The sequence below is a fragment of the Ursus arctos genome, unplaced genomic scaffold (genome assembly GCF_023065955.2).
Source record: "Ursus arctos isolate Adak ecotype North America unplaced genomic scaffold, UrsArc2.0 scaffold_22, whole genome shotgun sequence".
NCBI classification, from domain to species: Eukaryota; Metazoa; Chordata; class Mammalia; order Carnivora; family Ursidae; genus Ursus; species Ursus arctos.
The window spans coordinates 61,593,644-61,619,774 of NW_026622897.1; the positions used below are offsets into that span (position 1 = coordinate 61,593,644).

The following is a 26,131-nucleotide window of genomic DNA, read 5'->3' on the forward strand; positions in this document are numbered from 1 at the left end:
TGACTGCTTCCCTCCCTGACTCCAAGCCTTCCTTGACTTGACTCTCCACACTCCTCTTAGTGTCTTTGATTCAGAACTCAGTCTTTAGTCTTCTTTTCTGCATCTGAATTTTCTTTCTTTCTCGGGCTCTCTCAAGAGCCTATTTTTTCCTGCTTTTCCTATAAATCTTTTCTGATTATTTCTTCCCCAGTGATCACATTCATCCAACCATTCAACCAATGCACAGGCTCTTTCTCCACGCCTCCTGCATATGAAACAGGGCCGGCTGAGATGAAGGACATGTGGGACACAGGGGGTGGATCAGAGGCCAGGTCAGAAACCTCTGAGCTCACCCCAACTCTTTCCCCTTCTCAGTCTCCAATCGAATTTATCACCAAATGCTGCTCACATTTCCTCCTAAATAGTTCTAGAATCCATTGCTTCTTTTCTAGCCTATCTAGGGCCTTCATGTTCTCAACATCTCTCATGCAAAGCATTCAAAACCTCCCAAGTTGGGTTTTCTGCCTCTGGTCCTAACCCTCAATTCAGTAAAAGAAATTTTGCTAGAATACAAATATGACCTGGACATTCCCTGATTAAACCCTCTAATGGCACCTTGTCATCTAGATATAAAGCCAAGGCTCCTCAGCAGCATATTCAAGGTCTCTCATGACCTACCGTGCTGTTCCCACGAGCCAAGCTACCCACTACGTCCCAACTTGTGCTCCAGGTTTAGTGATACTGAGGAATCAGTCGCCCCGTACACATCTTGCTGGGTCTCACTGCCCCAGGCTACTCCTGATGCATACTCCTCTCCATTGATGCACCTTCTGTGCACCCCTCAAAACTCAGCTTGGGCTTCTCTCTGGGGAAGTCTTCTCCAACTCTTCCCTGGGAGGACCACGTGTGACTTGAGGGATGGTGTCTTATTATGAAGGCCCCCTCAGCGCCCACCGCAGAGCTGGCCCATGGAGGGCGGGTGCTAACGGAGTTAGATAATCGTGGGGCACAGGCTGTACCCAGAAGTGAAAGCATTCCCATTGACAGAGTTGGGAACATAGGCTCTCGAGACAGATCTGGATCGGAAACCCTGGCACTGCCACTTACTTGCTGGTGACGCTGGGAAAACTCCTTACCTCTCTATGCCTTAGTTCCCTTATCTGTAAAAGAGGCACGATGCAAAGTAGACTTACAATGAGGACCAGATGAGGTAATATGTGTGAAGTGCTCAGCACACCGTAAGTGCTCAATAAATGTCAACATTTTACTAAATTATGGGGTTTTTTGTTGTGGTTTTTGTTTGTTTGTTTAGAAAGAAAGAGAGGAAAAGAGCAGGTGGGAGGGCAGGGGCAGAGGGAGAGGGAGAGAGAATCTTATGAAGCCTCCGTGCCCAGCACGGAGCCTGACGCAGGCCTTTGATCTCACAACCCTGAGATCGTGACCTGAGTCAGACACTTAACTGACTGAGCCACCCAAGCACCCCTAAATTATGTTTTAAAAACTCTTTGAGTCATAAGAATTTCCTACTAAGTCTGTGTGGTAAGTAATGGTCTAATATTGGTCTATATTGCTAATATAGACTGTATATTTTCCATTTAAAACAGAAAGGAAAATTTCTGCCTGTTCAATTGCAAATAATTTCTCAATTCTGAAAAGATTAAGAAGAAAATGCCTGGCTCATTCCTGCCTCAGGCCACTTGCACCCGCTCATCCCTCCTGTGCCAGAACACCCTCTGCCCCCATCAGAGCTTTACAGGGCCAGCTTCTTCTCACTGCTCTTAAAGCCTTCCTACACACCTGTGGGGAGTAATCCCTCCTCCCCTCAGACCCTCTCTGTATTTTTATCTTCATAATACTTGTAACTTCTGAAATTATCTTTTTTCTTTACTTTTTAATTGTCCGTGTCTTTCTGTAAGAATGTGAACTTTGTAAGAGCAAGCTCCTCACCCATTATGTTCTCACTGCTTCATCCCAAGCTCAGAGTGGCACAGAGTGATATCTGAATATATACTGGTTGAATTGATTTTTCTCAACTGCTGCAGAGGAAAGCTACTGCTCTTGAAAGTTGAATTAAACCTTCCCAGGCTCTCTCAGGAACCCAGGCACAAAATTCTTCCCAGTTTGCCAGTTGCCTGGATTGTGTCTTCTAAACATTTCAGCAAGCTTTAAGAATAATCGAATATAAAAATGTATATTTAAGCAAGTATATTCCTTAAATAATTCATCCTTTATGAAGGGATAAATAGCTATGAAAGAAAAATAGAAATCCATGTCATCATTAATTTTTCTTTAGGTATAAAAGACTTTAAGAATTACTATGGAGCTTAAGGAATTTGTTCCTCAGGGAATATAATCACTATTTTTTTTTTTTTTTGCCATCTTGCTAGAATTGATCACAGGTGGTACAAAGGTCACCTGCAGCAGGCTGTCCCCAAAGTCCTTAAATGCCAAATGAAATGATTATAATAAAGTGTTTAATTGGTCAGAAGTGATTATGTTCTTTGATGTGACTTGGGACTTTAAAATTTATTTTCTAAGTGATATTGGAAAAACAAACAATTCGGTGAAAAATAGGCAGAGAATATGGACATTCTCAGAAGAAGAAATCCAAATGGCCACAGGCCTATGACAGCATACTCAGTTTTACTAAATAATCTAAGAAAAACAAGTTAACATTTGACTATCATTTTTGCTTATGAGATCTGCAAAAATTAAAAAAAGCAATGGTAAACAACCCATGTGAGCAATGATGTGGGGCAATGAGCACAAAGCTGCAAGGCTGGAGGGAGTGTCTAGAGGCGTGGTCTTTTGGGAGGATAACTTGGCAGTGTCTATTCAAGTTTTAAGTCCGCATGTCTTTGACCCAATAAGTGGACTTCTACGACATTTCAAACATGTTGGCCACATGCACAAAAAAGAATCTTTCCTGCAACATTGCTTGGAGTTAAAAAATTAGGAATAACTTAATTAAATGTTCACCAACAGGGGTACAGTTAATAAATACTGGTATCTAAGAACAAGTACAGACTAGGAAGCTTTAAAATAAATAAGGTAGTTCCTCTATTAGCACGGAATGATGCTCATGACCCACTCTATCATTAGAAACACCCCAGCACTACTCAAGTTGTATTGATATAGTTTTTTAAGGTGGGGGAAGGGCAGAGGAAAGAGAGAGAGAATTCCAAGTAGTCTCCAGGCCCAGCTGGAGCCCACTGCAGGGCTCGATCTCAAAACCCTGAGATCATGATCTGAGCCGAAATCAAGGGTCAGACGCTTAACCGACTGGGCCACCCAGGCGCCCCATATATTGATATGTTTTTAAAATATGTTTTTCCCCCATACATAAGCCGACAGCTGCCAAAGTTATTCCTTTAAGACCTAAGTCAGAAACCCTGTTGCTCCTCCACTCGAAGCTTCTCACTGGCTTTGCTTCTCGCTCAGACTCCGTCAGTCCTCACCCTGCTTTCCGTCCCCATGTGATCTGGCCCCTGGCTACGGCTCAGACCTCCACCCTTCTCTCTCTCCCTCAGCTATCTTTCTGGCCTTCCTTCTTTTGCCTCAGCGTGTTTGGTACTTGCTGCGTCCTTCACCCCGACTCTTCCCCCAGATAGCCCCATAGCTTGCTTCCCTCCATCTTTCACATCTCGGTCCAAATGACTCTGCAGCAACCACAGTCCCCGACCATAGTCTACATTTAGGGGGCAGTATGTTCCTCCTCAGCCGTCCCCCTGCCCTGCTTACCCCTCCCCTACCCTTAGCACCATCTGCTACATGCCATACTTCCTTCCTTATTGGTTTGTGATCTGACTCCCTTCTCCTCAGATTTTTACCTTTTCGCTTCATTCCTGCATTCCCAGCACCTAGAATAGCATCTAGCACACAGTAGGTGCTCAATATTTACTGAATAAACAAATAAAATTTCATTTTTATTGTGCATGGAAACAGACGTAGAAAAATACATAGCTACCCACCAACAATGATTCTTCCCAAAGGGTAGGATTAGGAGAACTTTTACCCTTACTGCATATGTTTCTGTACCACTCGCAACATACACTATTCTGGTAATTAAAACTGAAATAAAAAATATTTTAAAGGAAAAATGTAATGGTTCCATCTGCCCTTCCAGTGACTCCAAATGCTTTTGGGCTTTCCTTTTGGCCAACACTGAAAATAATTTTCAAAAAGAACTATCCTAGGCATGTCTCCACTGTATGTACCATCCAGAGTTCAGAAAACACCAGTAAACTTGGTCTTTATGAAGTTGTAAGACCAGCAAATAGTCCAGGAATATAAGGACTATAAGACAGACTCCCCACCCCAGCACACGTACTCGCTCCCTAGCCCTAGCCCACACCATGTGTCCTCTGGGGAAAAAGCCTTTCTTTTTTTTTTTTTTCTCTGGGTAGAATGCAACTTTTTTTTTTTTAATTTAAATTCAATTGGCCAACATATAGTACATCATTAGTTTTTTTTTAATTTTAATGTTTTTTATTATATTATGTTAGTCACCATACAGTACCTCCCTGGTTTCTGATGTAAAGTTCGATGATTCATTAGTTGCGTATAACACCCAGTGCACCATGCAATACGTGCCCTCCTTACTATCCATCACTGGTCTATCCCATTCCCCCACCCCCCTCCCCTCTGAGGCCCTCAGTTTGTTTCTCAGAGTCCATAGTCTCCCATGCTTCATTCCCCCTTCAGATTACCCCCCCTTTCTTTATCCCTTTCTTCCCCTACCAATCTTCCTAGTTCTTTTGTTTCATAGATGAGAGAAATCATATAATTGTCTTTCTCTGCTTGACTTATTTCACTTAGCATTATCTCCTCCAGTGCCGTCCATGTTGCAGCAAATGTTGAGAACTCGTTCTTTCTGATAGCTGAGTAATATTCCATTGTATATATGGACCACAACTTCTTAATCCAGTCATCTGTTGAAGGGCATCTCGGTTCCTTCCACGATTTAGCTATTGTGGACAATGCTGCTGTGAACATTGGGGTGCATATGGCCCTTCTCTTCACTACGTCTGTATCTTTGGGGTAAATACCCAGTAGTGCAATGGCTGGGTCATAGGGTAGCTCCATTTTTAACTTTTTAAGGGACCTCCACACTGTTTTCCAGAGTGGCTGTGCCAACTTGCATTCCCACCAACAATGTAGGAGAGATCCCCTTTCTCCACATCCTCTCCAGCAATTGTTGTTTCTTGCCTTGTCAATTTCTGGGTTCTCTATTCTGTTTCAGTGGTCTATGTGTCTGTTTTTGTGCCAGTGCCATGCTGTCTTTGTGATCACAGCTTTGTAGTACAGCTTGAAATCCGACATTGTGATGCCCCCAGCTTTGTTTTTCCTTTTCAACATTTCCTTGGCGATTCGGGGCCTTTTCTGGTTCCACACAAATTTAAGGACTATTTGTTCCAGTTCTTTGAAAAATGTCATCGATATTTTGATCGGGATAGCATTGAAAGTGTAGATTGCTCTGGGTAGCATGGACATTTTAACTATGTTAATTCTTCCGATCCATGAGCATGGAATATTTTTCCATCTTTTTGTGTCTTCCTCAATGTCTTTCAAGAGTGATTTATAGTTTCTAGAATATAGGTCCTTTACGTCTCTGGTTAAGTTAATTCCAAGGTAACATATGGTTTTTGGTGCTATTGTAAATGGGATGGATTCCCTAATTTCTCTTTCTTCAGTCTCATTATTCATGTATAGAAATGCAACTGATTTCTGAGCATTGATTTTGTATCCCGCCACATTACTGAATTGCTCTATAACTTCTAATAGTTTGGGAGTGGATTCTTTTGGGTTTTCCATATAGAGTATCATGTCATCTGCGAAGAGAGACATTTTGACTTCTTCTTTGCCCATTTGGATACCTTTTATCCCTTTTTGTTGCCTGATTGCTGTTGCAAGGACTTCTAGTACTATGTTGAATAATAGTGGCAAGAGTGGGCATCCTTGTCGTGTTCCTGATCTTAAGGGAAAGGCTTCCAGCTTTTCCCCATTGAGAATGATATTTGATGTAGGCTTTTCATAGATGCTTTTTATGAGATTGAGGAATGTACCCTTTATCCCTACACTCTGAAGGGTTTGAATCAGGAAAGGATGCTGTATTTTGTCAAATGCTTTTTCTGCATCTATTGAGAGAATCATATGATTTTTGAATTTTTCCTTCTGGATAAAATCTAAGACACTGATAGATTTGCGAATGTTGAACCACGCTTGCATCCCAGGGATGAACTCCACTTGGTCATGATGGATAATCCTTTTAATGTACTGTTGGATTCTATTAACCAGGATCTTGTTGAAGATTTTGGCGTCCATATTCATTAGGGAAATCGGTCTGTAATTCTCCTTTTTGATGGGGTCTTTGCCTGGTTTGGGGATCAAGGTAATATTGGCCTCATAGAATGAGTTTGGTAGCTTTCCTTCTGTTTCTATTTTTTGAAATAGCTTTAGGAGAATAGGTATTATTTCTTCTTTGAATGTTTGGTAGAATTCCCAAAGAAAACCGTCCGGGCCTGGAGTTTTGTTTTTTGGAAGGTTGTTTATCACTGATTCAATCTCTTCATAATTAATTGGCCTGTTTACAAAATCAATTTCTTCCTGTTTCAGTCTTGGTAGTTTATAGGTTTCCAGGAAGGCCTCCATCTCTTCCAGATTGCTTAATTTATTGGCATAAAGCTGTTGATAAAAGTTTCTAATAATCCTTTCAATTTCATTGGTGTTGGTTGTGACCCCTCCTTTTTCATTCTTAATTTTATTAATTTGGGTCCTTTCTCTATTCTTTTGGATAAGTCTTGCCAGTGGTCTGTCAATTTTATTAATTCTCTCAAAGAACCAGCTTCTAGTCCTGTTGATCTGCTCTATTGTACTCCTGGTTTCTAATTCATTGATTTCTGCTCTAATCTTGGTCAACTGCTTCCTTGTGCGTGGATTAGGCCTGTCCCTCTGTTGCTGTTCCAGCTTCTTGAGGTGAGAATATAAAAACTGCATTTTAGATTTTTCTATTCTTTTGAGTGAGGCTTGGATGGCTATGTATTTCCCCCTTTGGACTGCCTTTGCAGTATCCCATAGGTTTTGGACCGTTGTGTTTTCATTCTCGCTGGTCTCCATAAACTGTTTAAATTGATTTTTGATTTCCTGGTTTATCGAATCATTCTTGAGCAGGATGGTTCTTAGTCTCCAAGTGTTTGAGTTTCTTCCAAATTTTTCCTTGTGGTTGAGTTCCAATTTCAAAGCATTTTGGTCTGAGAATATGCAGGGAATAATTTCAGTCTTTTGGTATCGGTTAAGACCTGTTTTGTGTCCCAGAACATGGTCTATTCTTGAGAATGTTCCATGGGCATTAGAATAGAATGAGTATTCTTTGGTTCTGAGGTGTAGTGTTCTATATATGTCTATGAGGTCCAACTCGTCGAGTATGGCATTCAAAGCTCTTGTTTCTTTGTTAATTTTCTGCATGGGTGCTCTATTTCTGATAGTGGAGTGTTGAGGTCCCCTACTATTAACGTATTTTTATCTATATGTCTCTTTATTCTGGCTTGTGTATCTTGCTGCTCCCCTGTTGGGGGCATATATATTTATAATTGTCATATCCACTTGTTGGATACATCCTTTAGGAATAATATAGTGCCCTTCTGCGTCTCTAACTATAGTCTCTAGTTTAAAATCCAATCTGTCTGATATGAGAATTGCTACCCCAGCTTTCTTTTGAGGTCCATTGGCGTGAAAGATGGTATTCCATCCCTTTACTTTCAGTCTGAATGTATTTTTAGGTTCAAAATGAGTCTCTTGTAGACAGCAAATGGATGGGTCATGTCTTTTTATCCAATCTGCAACCCTGTGACGGTTATGGGAGCATTTAGGCCATTTACATTGAGACTGATTATTGAGAGATATGATTTTGATGATGCCATGTTGCCAGTAAAGTCTTTGTTTCTATAGATTGTGACTTTCTGTTCTGTATCACTCTTGGGGCCTTTTTACCTTTATAGAACCCCCCTTAATATCTCCTGTAGGGCTGGTTTCGTGGTTACAAAATTGGTCAACGACTGGCAATTCTGGAAGGTCTTTATTTCTCCATCCATTCTGAATGACAGCCTTGCTGGATAAAGGATCCTTGGCTGCATGTTTTTCTCTGAAAGAACTTTAAAAATGCCCCCCCCCCCAACCCTTTCTCTCATTCCAGGTCTGTGTAGACAGGTCTGACGTAATTCTGATACCTTTGCCTTGGTACGTGAGAAATTTCTTTGCCCTGGCTGCTTTCAATACTGTATCCTTGAATCTAATATTTGCGACTTGCACTATGACGTGACATGGCATAGGTTTGTCATGGTTGAGCTTGGGAGGGGTCCTCTCTGCCTCTTGGACACGAATGTTTGTTTCCCTCGCTAGATTAGGGAAGTTTTCAGCTATAATTTGTTCAAATATCTCTTCTAGACCTCTGTTTTTCTCCACCCCCTCGGGGATGCTGATGATTCTGACATTGGAACGTTTCCTTGAGTCAGTAATCTCCCATAACCTACATTTCTGAGCGTGGATTTTTTTGAGTCCAGATTCTATTTTAGCTTTCTCTTCTACTAACCCATCCTCCAATTTGCTGATACGTTCTTCTGCCTCATTCACCCTGGCTGTCAGAGCTTCTAGTTTTGACTGCATTTGGCTCATAGAATTTTTAATTTCTGCCAGATTCGCTCTCATTTCCACCCTTAGAGATTCTATATTCTCATTAACATTTTCGTTAATACTTTTTTCAAGTCTACATGTCATCTTAACCATTGTTACTCTGAATTCCATTTCTGATAATTTGGTTATATCCATATCCATTAGTTCTGTGGCAGAGGCCACAGACTCATTGTCTTTTCTTTGCTGGGGGGGAACTTCTCCTTCTCGTCATTCTGATGAGGAGAGGTTGCGGGGTTGTCCAGAGCCCAAATTATTGACTGGGACCCAGGCCGTGTGCCCTTGTTTTATAGGGATCTTAGGGATGTGGGCTTCTTGATTTTTCAGCCTGCCTTCTGGGGGAGGGGCCTGCCCCGCCGATACTCAGGCAACCCTGTTTGGGTAGAGTCTCCGTGTCCCCTGCAAAGGGGGATGGGGTGGGCACCCTGTGAGCCGGTATTTCCAGGCTTTTGTTCTCTGGCGGCCTCCCTGGCGGTTTGCTGTGCCTCTTCTGAGAGTCAGTGCAGCAGTGGCCAAATCTCAGCCTCTGTCTCAGAACAGAGGGATTGCGGACCGTTCTCCACGGATGTTCTGGCCACTTTAAATCTGTTACTGTTGGTGCTGCTCAACCCTGCAGTGTCCCGGGATGTGCGCCCCACACCTGGCGTCTCAGCCCTCACTTCCAGGGCCGGCGCGTCTCTGTCCTTTGTGTTTCTAACGCCGCCAGCCAGCCGCCAGCCGCCCCAGCGCGCTCCTGGAGCTCCGGTCTCAGTCTGGTTCCAGTGAGCACATCGGAGTTCCATTTCTGGTCGCGTGGCCCCGGCTCACGGTCTCACGCTGCTCTCTTGCGGGTGCCGGTCCTCGAGTCTGCCCGCTCCCCCGTGCAAGTGGCTACCGCTTCCCGGCGCCCGAACGCAGCGGCTCCCTCCCCCTTCCGTTTATCTTCCGATATCTGTGCGCGGTTTCACGGCTCCCCGCTTCGTACCTCAATACTCAGTGCTGGAGATGTTCGTTTGTAGAGATCCAGATGCATCTTCCTGCGTCTCAGGCTGATTCCGTGGATGTTCAGGCTGGTCTCTTCCTCCTGTCGAGCTCCAGCTCTGGCAGCCCCCAACGGTGGTCGCCCTGTGCCTGCCTTCGCTCCACCTCTACCCCAAAGCTCAGGGGCGTGGGAGCGGTGTTCAAGCTCCGCCACATTAAAGCCCCCCATTAGTTCTTGACGTAGTGTTCAATGATTCATTGGTTGCGTATAACACCCAGTGCTCATCACATCATGTGCCCTCCCTGATGCCCATCACCCAGTTACCCCATCTCTCTAATTAACACATGCAACCCCTCCTTATACACACTTACTCCCTTCAGCAGTAGGGAGAAATTTCACTGGTAATTCTCTACGCTGTTTTGTCTACATGCTAAAATCTTCAACATTGCTGTCAGACAGGGTGAACCCGATTTGGTTCCTTGCAGGCTACAAAATTCATGCATTGCTAGAGGGAGCTCTTGAGACAAGACACATGGCCTCTCAGTAACAACCCAACCTAACTTAGCAGAACAAGCATCTCAGGACACGTTTACACCCACAACAGCTACCGTGTCTTTCATAAGCTGTCATGGTCATGAGGCCTCTGTAAAGAAACTCCTGACCCTCATTCCTGCGCCTTTTCCCCAGGAGCACAGTCATGGTAGCATTGGTAATACGCTAGTTTTGCCTGATTTCTTAACTGGCCACAGAGGCTCCCTGGCAAGGCTACACGGCCTCTCCGGATCAGGATAGCAAATGGGAAAAGGGGCTGCAGTTGAGCTCTGAGAGGCCAGCAGGAAGACTGGCCTGCCCGTCCCTGACAGTTTCTGCAGCTCACCCTGTAAAGTAGGTCAGCAACAGCCAACTCTCGTCACCCTTTTGGTATGGAAGCTGGAACTCTTAGAATTTTAAATGAGAACAAACCAACCAGCTGGGTCCTTTCTAACTTTTTTTTTCTTTTTAAGAGAGTCAGCGAGAATAAGTCAAGACTATTTGAGAACCAGCCCCTGGTGGACAATTACACTTGATTTTACACTTGATTTTTACTATGTTTTGGCAAAGCAATGGATTTGGGCTGGGGGATTATTGCTGACAATTCTCCTGAATGAGTGCCCTGGGCTCGGCTTTGCTTCTTCAGAAACACTGGCTTACTACTCCTTAGCTTGAACCTCACTTCTAGGGCCTTCTAATGACGCTTGAGAAAGGACGTCAATTTATTCTGGAGGGATCTTGTTATCGAAACGCACTTTCCTTGGGTTGGACCAGAGCACAGGCTTTGGAGTCAGACCACTAATGTGATCTAGAGCCGGAGAACCTGGCCCTCTGAGCTCCGCTTTGCTCATCTGTTAAGTGGAGATAATAACACCAACCTGGTAAGATGGCCGTTCAGGTTGAAGGATAATGCAGGTACTGTCTTAATGTTGTACTTGTGTCAGATGAAAACTCAAGAAATCACTACCATGATTATCATTAAGTGAGACTATAAAGGGATTACCTCCAAAGGTAGAATCTCCCATAAAAGCCCAGAACAGTTTCACCCAACAAACAAATCTCAAGAACTACCACCCTAGAAGCTCTTGCCCAGGTTCCTCTTGCCTAGAACTTCATGAATTGGTGTTGCTCAAATGCCGGGTCTCAAACTTAATTCTGAAACACACACACACACACCCATATATGGAACTGTCACTACAAGGAGTCTTGGGCTGAAGCTCAGGGATCTCATAAGGCTGCCAAGTGGCCCCCAAGACTTCCTCTGCATGAAACTATGGACAGGAGACTGTTTATCATCAGCTGGGCCAGAGGGAGATGATAGAAACTGACAGTGGGGTCTGCAGGAGGCTTATGGGTGCCTCATACCTATAGTCCTGCCCCTGCCCAGGGCCGCAGTGCTCTGAAGACCACCGCCCCTCAGACCCTTTAGGGTCAGCACTCTCTCTCCTCATCACCCTACCTCTTCCTTTCCATTCTTCAAATCAGCAAACATTTATTAAGTGCCCACCACAAGCCACTGTGCCAGGCGCTGGGGAGCTCCTGGTCCGGCAGACACAGCAGACCCCAACATGTAGCTTCCAAATGACAGTGGGTGTCCACAGTACTCTCTGGAGTAAGCTCAGCGAGGGAGAATGGCCACACTTTTGGTTACCCTGAGTCTTTACGGAGCTCAAGACAATTCTGTTAGCAGGAATGGCCCGGCCAGCAGGTCACTCACCACACTGGTTTCCTGCATGGCCCTGGCCCGCTCCACAGGACGGCACTCGGTGTTCGGATGTTCTGGGGGACTTCTTTGCCCCTTCCAGGTCCATGCCCGAGAGCTGCAGGTGAAACTGCTCCCTGTTGGCAGCCTTCCGGAGCGCGCGGATGGCCTTCCGGAGCCGCTTCTCTGTTCGCTTGACGCCGCATCTCAGGTCACAAGAAGCTACCGAGACAAGAGGGATCACCGTGGGGGGAGGGGGGAGGCTGCAGCGTGTAAGGATGTCCGGACCCACTGCGGGACCCACCAACACCCACAGTTCCCTGTGGACAGAATGGGGGGGGGGGACCTGGGCCTGGGTACCTCACGGGCTGGGCAGCATTTGATTCAAACAGAAATTTGTGGACCAAAATGGAATCTTTGAGTTTTTATGAAACAGATAAAAATGAGGTTCCAAACCAATTCAGTTTAGTTGGGGGTGAAAACAACAACAACAACAAACAGGAGATACTTCAGTGGTTGAATCCCCCCCCCCCCAAGAAGGACGAAAAGTGAAAAGCAAAGGAATAAGGAGCTAGCTGTGAGAAGCCTGGCACCAAAGACTGTTTTCAAACCAACCTGTCACCTCCTTTTGGTTAGTTTCAAGTTCAAACTCAACAGTGATAAACATTTCCTTAGTGGCGCTTGGGCGGCCAGGGGCTCCCGGGGCTTGCTTGCTGGAGGCGCATGTAATGTTTGCGTAGCGGAAGCTCTCTTTTACTGAGCTCTGCTTCTCTGTATGAAGAAACAAAATTATCGGAAGCCAGATCCTGGCAAAGCACTCAGCTGAACATTCGCTAGAGCTCAGTAAACATTTCATTAAAACAACTCTCAAGGGACTACGTGATTAACTCCAGATGCCAAGACGTTGCAAGCCTCAGCTTGGAGCACGATGACACTTTAATTTCAAAGAGCCTTAACAATTTCGCTCTTGACAATTATTTTCATGGATGAACGCTGGATGTGTATGACTGACCGGCCACATACGTGGAAGACAGGCACGGGGGTCGCCTTGCGGTCCTAACAGACGGTCTGCTAAGGTGTGCTCTTGTTCTCACGGTTGGTTTCCTTAGAGCCGACTGTGATGTACCAAGCAGGGGCTGAGGCTTCAAATAGGGAATGAAGCACAGGAGTGGAAAGGAAACCGACTCCTGCTTTCAGGCAGACTGAGCTTGGAGTAATTCCAACCCGGAGGGGAAGCTGGAAAGCACATTAACAGTGCTGTCTCATTTTGACATAACCAGGGGCAACACACAGCACCAAGCATCTCGAGAACCAAACAACATCATGAAGGCATCCAGGGTGGGAGGAAGCGCTGCGGAAGGCGGGGCTCTGCACACCCCGATTCCGGACTCTGGCCGTTCCTCTCCCCCCCCAACCCCCCCCCCCCCCCCGTGGCTTCCAGTGGATCTCTTAGCTAATGACTGCTAACTCGAACCAAAGAGCAGTTCCGTGTATCATCCACACAAGAGACTTGTCTCTAGTTTGAACTCTCACTTTATTCAACTGATGGATCATCTGTATCATATTCTTCTTTGACATTACGAGGGTGTTCAAAGCAGTGGGTCATCGGGAGCCAAAGGAAGGAGGAGGCAAACCAACCCCATTCCGTCCCCCCCTCCCATGGAAAATTCCCTCACCTTTTCAAAAGGCTAACTTCAAACCTCGAACTAAACATATTTTGAACCTTTCTCTCTTTCAATTTTCCCAAATCTATATTTTAAACTTTTTATTTTGAAATAAGTTTAGATTTGCAGAAAAGCTGCCTAGATAGAACCGAGAGTTCCCATATACTCTGTTAAATTTCCCCTGATGCTAACATCTTACATTATCCTGTATATTTATCAACACTGAGAAATTAACATAGTGTAATACCATTAAGGAGACTAAAGACCAAGACTATTTTTAAACAATGCTTTTTTCCTCTGATCCAAAAGGATAAATGTTAGGCCGCCTGGGTGATTCAGCTGGCTGAGCAGTTGACTCTTGATTGTGGCTTGATCATGAGGTCATGATCTCGGGGTCATGGGACTGAGGCCCACACTGGGCTCCATGCTCAGCAGGGTATCTGCTTGAGATTCTCTCTCCCTCTCCCTCTCCCCTCCCCGCCTCAAATAAATAAGTAAATAAATAATTCTTTTAAAAATAAAATAAAATAAAATAAGTATAAATGCTCACTGTGGAGAATTTGGAAAATACAGAAGAAAAAAATGAAAATTTCCTGTCATTCCCCCCCCCAGATATAATTACTACTAATGATATGGTGACTTTCCTTTCTTTTTCTTCTACTCACACTTTTTCTTACACAAAGATATATGTATTGTATTAGAGATATGAAATCTTACTCTCCCCTCTCTAAGCATCAAGAACATTTTCCTATGTCATTAAACATTCTTCAAAAACACATAATTAATAGCTGCATAATATTCCATCAAATGGAGGTACCAAAATTTACCTGTTTTTAAAATATGCAGCCAAAAGTGACCACAGTGGGCTTCCTGTTTATTTGTATGGTTTACGCGATGGCAAACTGGGGAAAGAAGCAACCCTAATACATGAGTCATGATTTTTCTAATCTCTGAAATTATTTTATGAACTAATACTGGAAATGTGAGCTGGTTCTGCTCTTCTCTACAAGGCCAGTCTTACTTGGATGGTGTTTGTTCTGCTGAAGCCAATGGAGTCACTGCCTCCAAAGACTTGATCCAGCAGGAAAGCTGGATATTACATCATTGCTCATCAGAGATTATCCTGAACCAAACCTTTCTCTTCTTTGTCTTATATTCCAAGCGAACTCTGAGATCTAGAAAATTTAACCCAATATAATCATAAATGCCAATACATCTTAAAGCCCTTACTGACTCCTGTGAACTCACAGGTTTCTCCAGAGCTCACCATGTGTGCCCAGCAAAGGAAGCCCTCAAGTAGCTCTGAACTCCAGGGCTATACAGGGGTGCTAGGCTAGGCTCCTCTTCCTCCTGTGGAGAGAGTCCTTAGAGATCCTGGACTGTTCAATTCCATCTGAAGGGCTTAGCATGTTCCAGGCCCCTTTCCCAACATGCAAGCAAGCTCCCTGCACCAGCCGTCTGATTCCATACCTGGTAGTGCTGCTCGCAGACCCTCGGGAAACAGCTCAGCCTTTTGCAAACTACACTTGCCTTCACTTAGTTTAAAGGTTACACTTGTCCTGACGGTGGCGACATCTTCAGAAAGAAACAAGTGAGAGGCGTTACCTTCAGAGGCAAAGGAATGGAAAGACCCAGTGGGTGATGGCGAGCTATCCCGAGGCTGGGTCCCACCACACACTGCACACCGTGAGCCCCTCTCTTCCCCTGAGACCACAAAAGATTTGGTTCATGACCCTGAGGCTAGAAACCCCAGGAGCCTCCTAAGAGTTACACTTATCCCTCCAGCTGAAATGAACCCAATGCTCAAATATAATAAAGAGAGGGCCCCAAATAACCTCAACGCTGAGATGAACTATGAGGTCACTTTTGTGCCTTCCTGACAAAGAAGACCAGAATCCCCTAGTTCAAATTTGGACACAACTGCTGAGGGAAATGGTGAGGGGCAGATTCTCCTGGAGAAGCCTTTCCTGGGAGGACAAAGTTGAGGGAGCAGAGAAGGATGGCACTCACCAAATGCGGCTAAGATGTTTGGGCTCTGGGGGCAGCAAAGGTCCCACTCTGAGGGCCTCGTGTGCAAAATTCTGCTCTCCCCCCACAATCAGTCTTAACCATATGTCAAGCTCTGGAGCCAAAGTCCAGGATTCATACTCTAGCTCTTTGACTCGTGATGAACCTAAGCAAGTTACTGAAACTCCCTAACCCTCAGTTTCCTCATCTGTAAAATAGACAAAATTGGGGTACTTACATTAAGGTGCCTACATTACCGTGAGGATTAAATGAGATGATGCAAAAAGAAAAAAAAGTTTAGCCTACTGTCTGGCACACAGTAAGAACTGAATAACTATTAACTGTCAGCTTGCCCATCCTGATTAAAATCCCAACTCCACAATTTTCTATCTGAGTTACTCTGGGTACATTACTTCACCTCTCCAGACCTCAGGTTCTGATTAATGAGAAGAATAGTAAAATTTCCCTGAGTACTTCAGTATGAATTCCATCAGCTCAGACATGTGATACAGCAGCTGGTATATTTTAGCTGCTCAATCAATATATTCTAGTACTATTATCATGCTTTGGGCCTCTAGCTCTGCTCATATATGTAAAATGGACATCAAGAATCATTTCCTTGGGGGCCTGGGTGGCTCAGTCATGAAGCGTCTGCCTTCAGCTCAGGTCATGATCCCAGAGTCCCAGGATCGAGCCCCACATCGGGCGCCCTGCTCAGGGGGGAGCCTGCTTCTCCCTCTGACGCTCACCCCGCCTGTGCTCACTCACTCTCTCTCTCTCTCAAATAAATAAATAAAATCTTATTAAAAAAAAAGAATCATTTCCTCATTCAGTCGTTCTGATGATGTAATCACGGAGATGTCTAACTCTGGGAGGATGAGGCTACTTAAAATCTTTAAATTTCATTCTTTGTCTTCTGACAAACTAGGAAGGGTTTGGGACTCTCTCTGGACAGAATCTTTGCCGCCAGTCACGCCTACGTCTATCTCCACCAACGTCATGTGCTCCAGGCACACACTGCCTGCCCGGCCTGTGAGGTACAGGGAGTTTGGGAGACCTGAGTCTCCTGACCCCAGAGCTCTGTGGGCCTCTGCCCAACATCATGACCCACCAGGGCTGACCACGGAGCCCCCCAGCGTAGTGGACACTCCGTAAGTACCTGTTACGTGGTGAGTCAGTTTTCAGGCACCAAGGCTGTGGGCAAGAACAGCCTGTAATGTGCTCACAGCACTGAGGAGATTGAGAGAAAAGAAAATAAAGCCAACGCCCAAGAACAGCACCCCAAGAACAGAGCCCATTTAACACAGTGAGCCCCAGAGAGAACACACAGATTTGGTAATTACCCCCAAAAGCAGAGTCATTTGATTTTTGCTGTTTGCTCCTGAGAGAAGAGGAAGAGCCGCAGGCGACAGAGTAGGCCTCTTGCAGTCCTGACAGACAGAATGTGGGTTGTCAGCATGTGGGCAAGGTTACAGTCTCTCCTGGTAGCAGCTAAACTCACTCCCCGCCCCCCATTCCACAGAAACCACTAGACAAATGCCCAGCATTTGGGGTCTCAAAGCATGGGCCTCCGGTGGCCAAGGGGCAGCCAGACAAAGACCTGGAAACCCTTTGAGGGCAACTAACACCGAATGGCCAGGAAGGCCTGGCCCTGGCACGAGGACTTGCCCCAGGGACTGGGACCCACTCACCTGAAGAGAGGTGAATGCCCGAGTGACATCTGAGGAAGCACCTGTCTCCTCCGCCACTCTTACCGCAATGCAGGGACACCTGGGGTGATACACTAGTGGGCAGGACCCCCTTCACTTCTAGACAGGACAAAAAAGCAGACACTTGCAGAAAGAGCAGGACACTCCCAGGTGAGTCCCAAATATCCAAGGCCCAAAGGAAAGAAGGTAGAGCTGATACCCAGCACAGAACACAAGACACAGGGCACTATTTCCCTCTAAGGTAAAGAAGCTACTTGTGTGCTATTTTTCTTCCATGCAGGAAAACAGACGTGAGTTCCAACCTACACAGAAGCACAGAAGGAAACACCGAAGAGCCTGTAAAGTATCTCCTGTTTTTGCACTATTTCAAGAATGGCTGCAGCCACTGAGGGGAGACACGCAGGGACGGGACGAGGGTGGGTGCACTCCGGGCCCCGTCGGGACAGAGCTGCCGCGCCAGTGTGAGCCCGCTGACTGTGAGACGCGGCACCCCTTACCCACGCAGTCTTTTTTATTCCAGTGGAGCTTGTATGCAGAGTGGCATCGGCATTCGTAGCTGCCCACTGTGTTCACACAGACCTGCTGGCAGCCCCCGTTGTTGACGCTGCACTCGTTGGTGTCTGCAGAAGGAAACAGTCTCCTGTCACAGCAGCCCACTGCGACCAGGCTGACACCGTCCCTCCCCTGAGCAAGGAGCAGAGGGAAGTCACAGGGTCGAAACTCACTAAACCAAGGGAAGGCGCTAACTGCCTTCGGGACGTGCGCTGGGCACCGGCTGACCCCACTCCCCCACCATGGGTTTCCTGGCACAGGCTTTGCCAGGATGGTCTCAAGTTCCGTTCTGGACCGAACATTTCCCCCACTAAGGATGCTCGAAGCAGGCACACTCTACTTTCACGTGTCCAAACGCAAACACTGCCCAGGCCTCCGATGGGAAACGCTACCATCCTGCTGGGCTACGTGCCAAGGGAGACAGAGTTCGGATGCCTCACTGAACAGTTCATATTCAGTAGCTGAAGTCTAGAGAACGAAAATGACTTCACTAATCCCCATCCACCCAAGACTGAGTCCAGGTGGGAAGGCAGCTCCACCTAAAACCCCACCTAAGACACATATCCGTACTCAGGGCATATGTCCTTGGGGTTTCTTGATGGCCTGGGAAAGGATGTATCTAGCCACGTCAGGGATGTACTGAAAAGGAGAACAGAGACAATGCTACCTATACCAAGTCACTACTATCCATTCTTCTTAAGCACAGGGCACAAGAATTGGGCAGGAAGTATGTAAGCCCGTGGTTCCCAAATATTCGGATACTCAGTATCCCCTTGGAAGCGCTAGCCGTTCCGAATCAGAATCTGAAGCTGTATTCTCAAAGATTGTTGAGTGACCTCATGATCAGGGGGGCAGGGTGGGAGTCATTTGATGTCAAATCTGATTTATGCCATCGTCTACGTAACAAATGACATCAGAACACAGGGCTACATGGGCACAGTGCAGAGAGATGGACTCGATGGTCCACTTCCAGCTCAAAGACCTGCTCAAAAACCAGCTCAGATCTCGAAACAGGCTTCTCAGCGAGTTCCTGGGCACAGCAAGGCTGTGGAAATGGCTGGTGCCCTGCCAAGTCTCTCTGAGGACTGTGACTTTACTATCTACTGGGAAGTTCCAACAGACAGGGTGTCAGCCCCTGAGAGTTGCTCCCACCATCTGAATACACTACACCCATAAAGTCAATAAAGAGTTCACAGCTGACGAGTCCAGTTCTCTCTGCTCCATAACGTAACATGCTGAAGGGATCCATGTGAATAGATTTCCCTTAGCAGATGCTTCCCTCGAGTCGACGAACTCACTACGACTACACTAAAATGCCCCATTCATTCCCCAATATTGGAAACTTGACCCTGACCTGGGGAAACTGTGGGAGGTAGGCCCGGCTTCCCTGCAGGCCCAACCTGCCCTTCTTCTCACCTCCGCAGTGGGTGAAGCCATAGAGCGTGTAGCCTTTGTTGCAAACACACGTGAAGGTGCCGGGGTGGTTGATGCAGGTGTGGTCACAGGTCCTATCCAAAGAGCATTCGTCCACATCTGTAATTGTCAAAGGGAGAGGGGAGCTGAAGCCAACTCTGAGGGGTGAGCGGAAAGAACAGGTTTATAACTCCACTTATTGACCAGCAATAAAAACAACATACACAGAATTTAAAAAGTATCCATCAGTTCTTCTGCTCACTTGTGTTAAAGAAAATGTTGAGCAGCCTGCAATAGGTATACTCACAATCAGAATCCTTATTTCCAAATTCTGTTGCAAATTGCACTTGCCTTTACGCTCAGTTGGTGTCTCTCTCTTTCCCATGCTTATTTGCAGGGCTGAGTAATTTAAAATATTTAAATGAAGCTAAATGAGATAACAAACCCTTAAAAGGGTTTGTAAACGGTAAGGTGCGATCCATGCACTACTGTTGTTCTATCACTGTTGGTAAGACAACAGTACAATTAGATAAGCTACAGCAAATGGAAAGGAGAAAACAGTTGGGTTGGAAATAAATCTGGTTCCTATCTTTCCAGAATTAGTCTTCTGGCCCCAAGAGGCCAATGGGGTTTTAATGTCCTCTGCACCGAAAGAATGCACGAATGCTAACATCCTCAGTGATTTTCTGTTGCAGATGCTAAAATTTGGTGGTTAAGCTCCAAACTGGATCCTCTCGGCCAATCCCTTGGCTTTGTTCTTCTGCCATATGGTTCAGCCCCACAGGGACCCTCCTGTCCTGGTTCAATGTGGAGGCATCGCTGGCTTCAGCTGAAATCCCGGAAACTAGCCTCAGGACACTGCCTTTGTCAATCTAATCATCTCTTCTACCCTGGTCTGGTGCTCACATCTTTCCCGTAGACTAGAGTTTCAGTGCTTTACTCCCTCAACTCTTTGGAGGGTTTTAACAGAGTTACGACTTGTGTCTCCAGATGGATAAACCAGGAACAGTGCAGAACTCAGTGGAAGCTAACTAGCCCACAGCTAGATCTCTTTTTCAACATCAAATGTGCCATAAGAAACTATGTTAATAAAAAACAAACAGTTGGAAGGAACTGGAGGAATGAAAAAAATGAAATTAAAGAGGGCAAATTCTTACAAAACCTCTTCATTACTAGCTTTTCCCAGAAATCCTGGCAATTTCTTCAGTAAATTTGTTCTGTGAAAATATTTCTTCTACCAAGGCCAATCAGTGAAAAATTTTTACAAAGTCCATTTCTTCCCTAGTAACTGATGTCGCTCTATGAATTCTGTTATTAATGTCAGCCAGTTGTTGAGAGAGTGGACTCGTTCAGTAGCTGGCTTCGGCTGCACATCATGGGCTGTTGCTTTGCCAAAAATAATGAGATCACTTTTCTAATTCCTTTTTAATGTGTTTACACAGCTTCAACAGTATTTCTTGCTCTATACATTATGAAACACTACGTGGGACATCAAATTTGCTTTCCAAGTCAAATGAAAGAAAGCCGTGCAACAGTCATCTAGAATGAACTTGTTGGATTTAAAAGGGCTATACTTGAACTGCCTAACAAATTATGTATTAAGAGACAAAAAGAAGAGAGAAACCTAATTCACACACCATAAGGTTAAAAAAAAAAAGGTTATATTACATTTTTATTACCTGAAGTGAAAGCAGATATTATTTTCTAATTTTGATTTAATTCTGGGATTTCTAACAAAATACGTTAGGCTGTTCTTGTTCTCAGAAATGGAACAAGACTACATGACAGCACATCTTTCCTTAGAGAGGCTTCCTGTATATCCAAAGGGCAGAAAAGGTGCTCATCTGAAAATATCAATGGTGCCCCTCATCCAACACAGCTTACCACCCCCCCCAAAGAGTTATTCATAACAACAACTGCAAGATGCTCCCTTGACACCCCTTGTGTGGGAGGAGTGCATCTAAAAGGGGGTCTGAAATCCTGCCTGAGGACTGACAGCCTTGCCTCCTCTCAATCCCCTCCCTCCCTCCCTCTCCACCGTCCCTCTCCCCAAGCCCCAAAGGCTGGTTGGTCATTAAAACAAGGGCTATAAGGAAGAGACCAAGTGGTGCATGACCTTGATTATGGGTTGACCCCCACTTTTCGCTAGGAAAAGGTAAGGTATATTAACTAAATCTACATATTTCTGCCACCAAGTTTTGTTATAAAATCCACACAATTAAAGGAAAATTTAGAAAAGAAAAATGATTCATAATCTCAACACCCTAATGCAACCTGTTTACGCTCTGTGATCCATGCCATTTCTAGCAGCGAGCTCTGCTATAATCACACCAGATGGATTCTTTGAGGTGTTCTCTAATCATTAACAGCTTAACGTCCAAAATACACCTGTGAGCTACATCACTGTTTTTATTCTACCCACAGATGAAATAAGTGAAGCATGGGTTGGAGGTTGGATGAATGACTCCATCGAGAACCCAACGAGCCAGTCCCTGCCAGGTGGGGTTTCACCTTCTCGGCTCCAGCCAGTGGGCACTGCACAGCACAGCTACGTTTCAGCACACACCTTGGCAAGACTTCTCATCTGTTAGTAATTTAAATCCCTTTTTGCAGCTGCAGTCAAAACTGCCCACGGTGTTTTTGCAGAAATGATCGCAACCTCCACGGCGGGTCTGGCACTCATCAATATCTGTAACGGGCAAGCATCGGCAAATCAGAGAGCAAAACTGGCCTGCTTTCCCACAAATCCCTCTCTGCAACGAAAACAGACCCGTGAAAGCAGGTAAGGATGTTTGCTGATGTGTTTAATCTTACACGTTCTTTTGTCTGGCCAAACCAGTTGGGAAAGACATGTGTCTCAGCCCCTTGAGAACTCCGACTGGTGCTACCCTTAGCTAGCATTCAGGAAACAAATTATGGGAAAGAATGGTGATGCCCTGTTATATTCCCACTCTTGCACTGCTCTCTCGAGATAAGATGGCTCCCTTCAGTATACTTTCCATTCCAGTTTAATGATTAAAGTTATTAGGAATTAGAACATTTGTTTTGGCAAATTACACGACGATCAAGTAGCCTCAATGCTTTTAAATGATTCCTGACACTCAAATTAATCTTCTCTTCTCTCACTTTCATCTGGTAACTGGTTATCTGTATTTATCTGTATTATTTGTATCATGTTAAAGAACTAAGCCTTTGTACTCTTGCCCATGAAATACTAGCAGGTCACTGAGGTCTCTATTCATCAGTAAACGTTAATTGTACAGCTATTCATTAAGTTCTCTGGATAAAAATCTTGCCTGTTATTTATATAATAATCTCTAGGCTGTTATTTATGATATGCTGATATTATCACCTGCAAATGAATGTTTTCTTGAATTTCTGCCTTTTTCTAATAAGGCTGCTGCCTGGGTTATCTGATGCTTGCAGAAGCTGACCTTCTCAACAGTTACTATAATTAAGTTGGTTCTAATTAAGCTTACTCAATTGTAATCTTCCACTAGGCCAGGGAAGAAAAGCTTCCACCAATATGAATCATAAGCTTTCTGGAGTCTCTCAGGAAGTACGGAGGGGAAGAGCTGCCTTTATCCCCACACAGTAGCAACTTAGAGAGACACAGGCTACCTTTACAGGTCTTCCCGTCCAACTGGAGAGTGAATCCAACAGGACAACTGCAATGAACACCTGTTGAAGTATCCTTACAGGTACGATCGCAGCCTCCATTGTTGACAGCACATGTTTCTGACAAGGAGGTAAGAAAAAGACAGTTAGCTCACTAAAGAAGTGCTGACCCAGCTGGGAGGAAAGGATACGGCTGAGGGATTAATACTCGACAAAGTTCACGAAAGCCAAGAAGCATGGTGGGGGTACTCACAGTTGTACCCCAAGTCTCTACTGCCTGCAGGTGAGATAAAGGGAGAGCAGGTGCAGTTCCTCTCACCCACCTAAATAAGTGACATCTCCCAGAGAAGCTTGATCGAGGGGTAAGGATGTCTCTCCAGCCTGCCGAGCCTCTCCCTGCTCCACTGGCAGATCTGAAGCCACTACACGTTCCTATTGAGTCACAGCCACTGACCTACTAAGAGTGGCCACAACTGGCAAACTAGATGTGAATGCAGAACAGGGCAAAGGGGGATGGTCCCTCCTTCATCCCGAACCCTCCCCCTTCAATATAAGTAATGGGCGAAGCAAGAGGGGGCAAGCTTCGCCTACCCCAACCGTTCCCTTGCTGCACACCAATGACTTCATCCTTGCAACTGCCAATTAACTCAGATTAGGAGTTTACCTTTCCCTGAAAGGAAAAAGAATGGTCATAAGTACATGAAAAATCAGCCACAGTTGTTAAGTCGCACCTAGAGAGAGGAGGAGCAATAAGCAAGTGTCCTCCTAGTTTCACTTACTGCTTCCACTTCCATAGCTCCCTCACCGTAGCGCCTCAGGGCAAAAGCTTAGTTCTAATTGAATATGCCACACAGAATAGGTATATCTCTGTTTCCTCTCAAAACCTCACATGAGAGTAAATAGATTTTTGAAAGTATAAATCCTTAAGAACTGGTACAGCCACCATGGAAAACAGTATGGATGTTCCTCAAAAAGTTAAAAACAGAGCGACTCTATGATCTGGTAATCAATCACACTCCTGGGTATTTACCTCCAAAATATGGAAACACTAATTCAAAGGTATGCATGCACCCCAATGTTTATAGAAGCATTATCTACAACAGCCAAAGTATGAAAACAGCCCAAGTATCTATCGACTGATGAATGGATAGAGAAGATGTGGTATATACACACAATGGAATATTACTCAGCCATCAAAAAGAATGAAATCTTGCCATTTGCAATGACACAGATGGAGCTAGAGAGTATAATGCTAAGCAAAATAAGTCAGAGAAAGACAAATACCATATGATTTCAGTCACATGTGGAATTTAAGAAACAAAACAAATGAGTGAAGGAAAAAAAGAGAGAGAAAAGCCAAGAAATAGACTCTTAACTACAAAGAACAAAGTGCTGGTCACCAAAGGGGAGGTGGGAGGGGAATGGGTGAAACAGGTGATGGGGATTACAGAGTGCACGTATGATGAGCACTGGGTAATGTACGGAAGTGTGACTCACTATACTGTACACCTGACAGCACTATAACACTGTACGCTAACTATACTGAAATTAACACTTTTAAAAAGTACAAATTCCTAAGGACAAAGAAAATGGAAGCAAAGACAATAGATGAAAGATGTCAAATATTCTGGAAGTGGCATGTCAAGGACGGGCAGTAATGGACAAAGCAGAAAGCTAAACCCTAGCGGTCTACAGAGGGGGAACCAACAAGTGGCAAGCTCAGGTGAGCAACAGAACCCCAGAAAGGCCCAGGAATTGGAGATACTAACTTACTCTAGAGGCAGAGGTGAGGAAGGAGTTAAAAATAGGAAGATTGATTGTAAGTCTACAGAACAAACAAATAAACCCTCAGATCCCCTCCTAAATGTCACAGCCAGGTGACTACCCCTTCCCTATTTGGGCCATAGCAGAGAAATATATCTTCTGGAGAAGTGGGACCAGAGAAGTGCTGGACTCGAGGATACCAGGAATAGCAGGAGGGAGGAGGAAACACTGTCAGGTGAAAGTCTATACCCTGAAAAGAGAGATCTCAAAGCCTCACCACCCTCCCCCTGCCCAGCTCCAGAATCACGGGCAGTCAAGTCCATGTCCCCTCAGCAGGAGACTGAAGGGTTCCTCTCCAGCTAAACTGGCCTGTCCAAGTGAAAAGACCTATAGATACCGGCATTGGAGGGTCTCCAAATGAAATGGCTAAGTCACTGCCTAGTCATCCAAGTTTAAAGCCTATCAGTTGATAGACTATCCAATTGACTTCTTAGTATTTCACTATTAAGGGTGAAAAGTCAGCCTAGAATCACCAGACATTTCAGGAAGGCCTTTAATATGAATTAGATGCACCAAATCAAATGAAAAGGGAACTTGGAAGAAACAAGGACAATACAGGGAACAAAAGAAAAGATTGTAAAAACCTCATAATTTCCCTAGAGAGATAAGGAAAGCAGTTGTGAAGTATGAATAGGTGCCTCCAAAAGACCAAAGTAAAATTCTGGAAAAATTAAAATACGAAAGCAGAAGTTTAAATTCTGTAGAGGGTTAGAAGAAAAAAAAATGAAAAATCTCTTAGGAAGTAGAACAAAAATTTAAGGAAAGAGAAGAAAATCAGAGGTGTTAAAACGGTCAGCTGACAGAAGTTTCAGAGAGAAAGAATAGGAATACGTAAAGAAAATTATCAAAGAAAAAATACAAGGAACTTTCTCAGAACTAGAGGGCTCAAATGTCCATACTGAAAAGGGCCAACCGAGAGTCTGGCACAACAGGTGGGGAAAAGTCTCATCACGAGGGTCGTTATTGTGAAATTTCAGACCACAAGGGACAAGGAAAAGACCCGAAAAACAACCAGAGAGAAGACTTCATGGGTTCCATTCAAAGGATCAAGAATAAAAATGACCTTAGACTTCTTGAAACAACACTGAATGCTTGAAAACAACAGAGCGCTCGCTGCCCACAACTCTGAATTCTATACTGAGCCAAATGCTCAATAAAGGTAGAGTAGAAAGGCATTTTCAGGGGCGCCTGGGTGGCACAGCGGTTAAGCGTCTGCCTTCGGCTCAGGACGTGATCCCGGCGTTCTGGGATCGAGCCCCACATCAGGCTCCTCCGCTGGGAGCCTGCTTCTTCCTCTCCCACTCCCCCTGCTTGTGTTCCCTCTCTCGCTGGCTGTCTCTATCTCTGTCGAATAAATAAATAAAATCTTTTAAAAAAAAAAAAAAAGAAAGGCATTTTCAGGCATGGGAGGTTTTTAAAAACCTATACCTACCCATGGGAACTAACAACAGAGAAGCCATGGGGTCCACCGACACAGGAGCAAGGT

General features: G+C 44.9%; 1 protein-coding gene across 14 annotated transcripts in view; it reads right to left on the reverse strand.

The window, feature by feature from the left end:
• The window catches only part of SCUBE2 (signal peptide, CUB domain and EGF like domain containing 2), a 66,741-nt gene that overhangs the window by 17,250 nt on the left and 23,360 nt on the right, over positions 1–26,131 (reverse strand). For 6 of the 14 annotated variants that reach the window (XM_057316856.1, XM_057316851.1, XM_057316854.1 and 3 more), the window contains 9 exons: positions 22,825–22,941; positions 21,770–21,892; positions 19,207–19,323; positions 17,736–17,858; positions 17,221–17,337; positions 16,873–16,959; positions 14,993–15,127; positions 12,474–12,629; positions 11,874–12,080 (listed from right to left, as the gene is read on the reverse strand). In XM_057316856.1, the coding sequence (XP_057172839.1) occupies positions 11,874–12,080; positions 12,474–12,629; positions 14,993–15,127; positions 16,873–16,959; positions 17,221–17,337; positions 17,736–17,858; positions 19,207–19,323; positions 21,770–21,892; positions 22,825–22,941 (1,182 nt within the window). The remainder of the gene's footprint in view (positions 1–11,873; positions 12,081–12,473; positions 12,630–14,992; positions 15,128–16,872; positions 16,960–17,220; positions 17,338–17,735; positions 17,859–19,206; positions 19,324–21,769; positions 21,893–22,824; positions 22,942–26,131) is intronic. The other 8 variants (XM_057316858.1, XM_057316852.1, XM_026486161.3 and 5 more) reach the window with 2 other exon arrangements.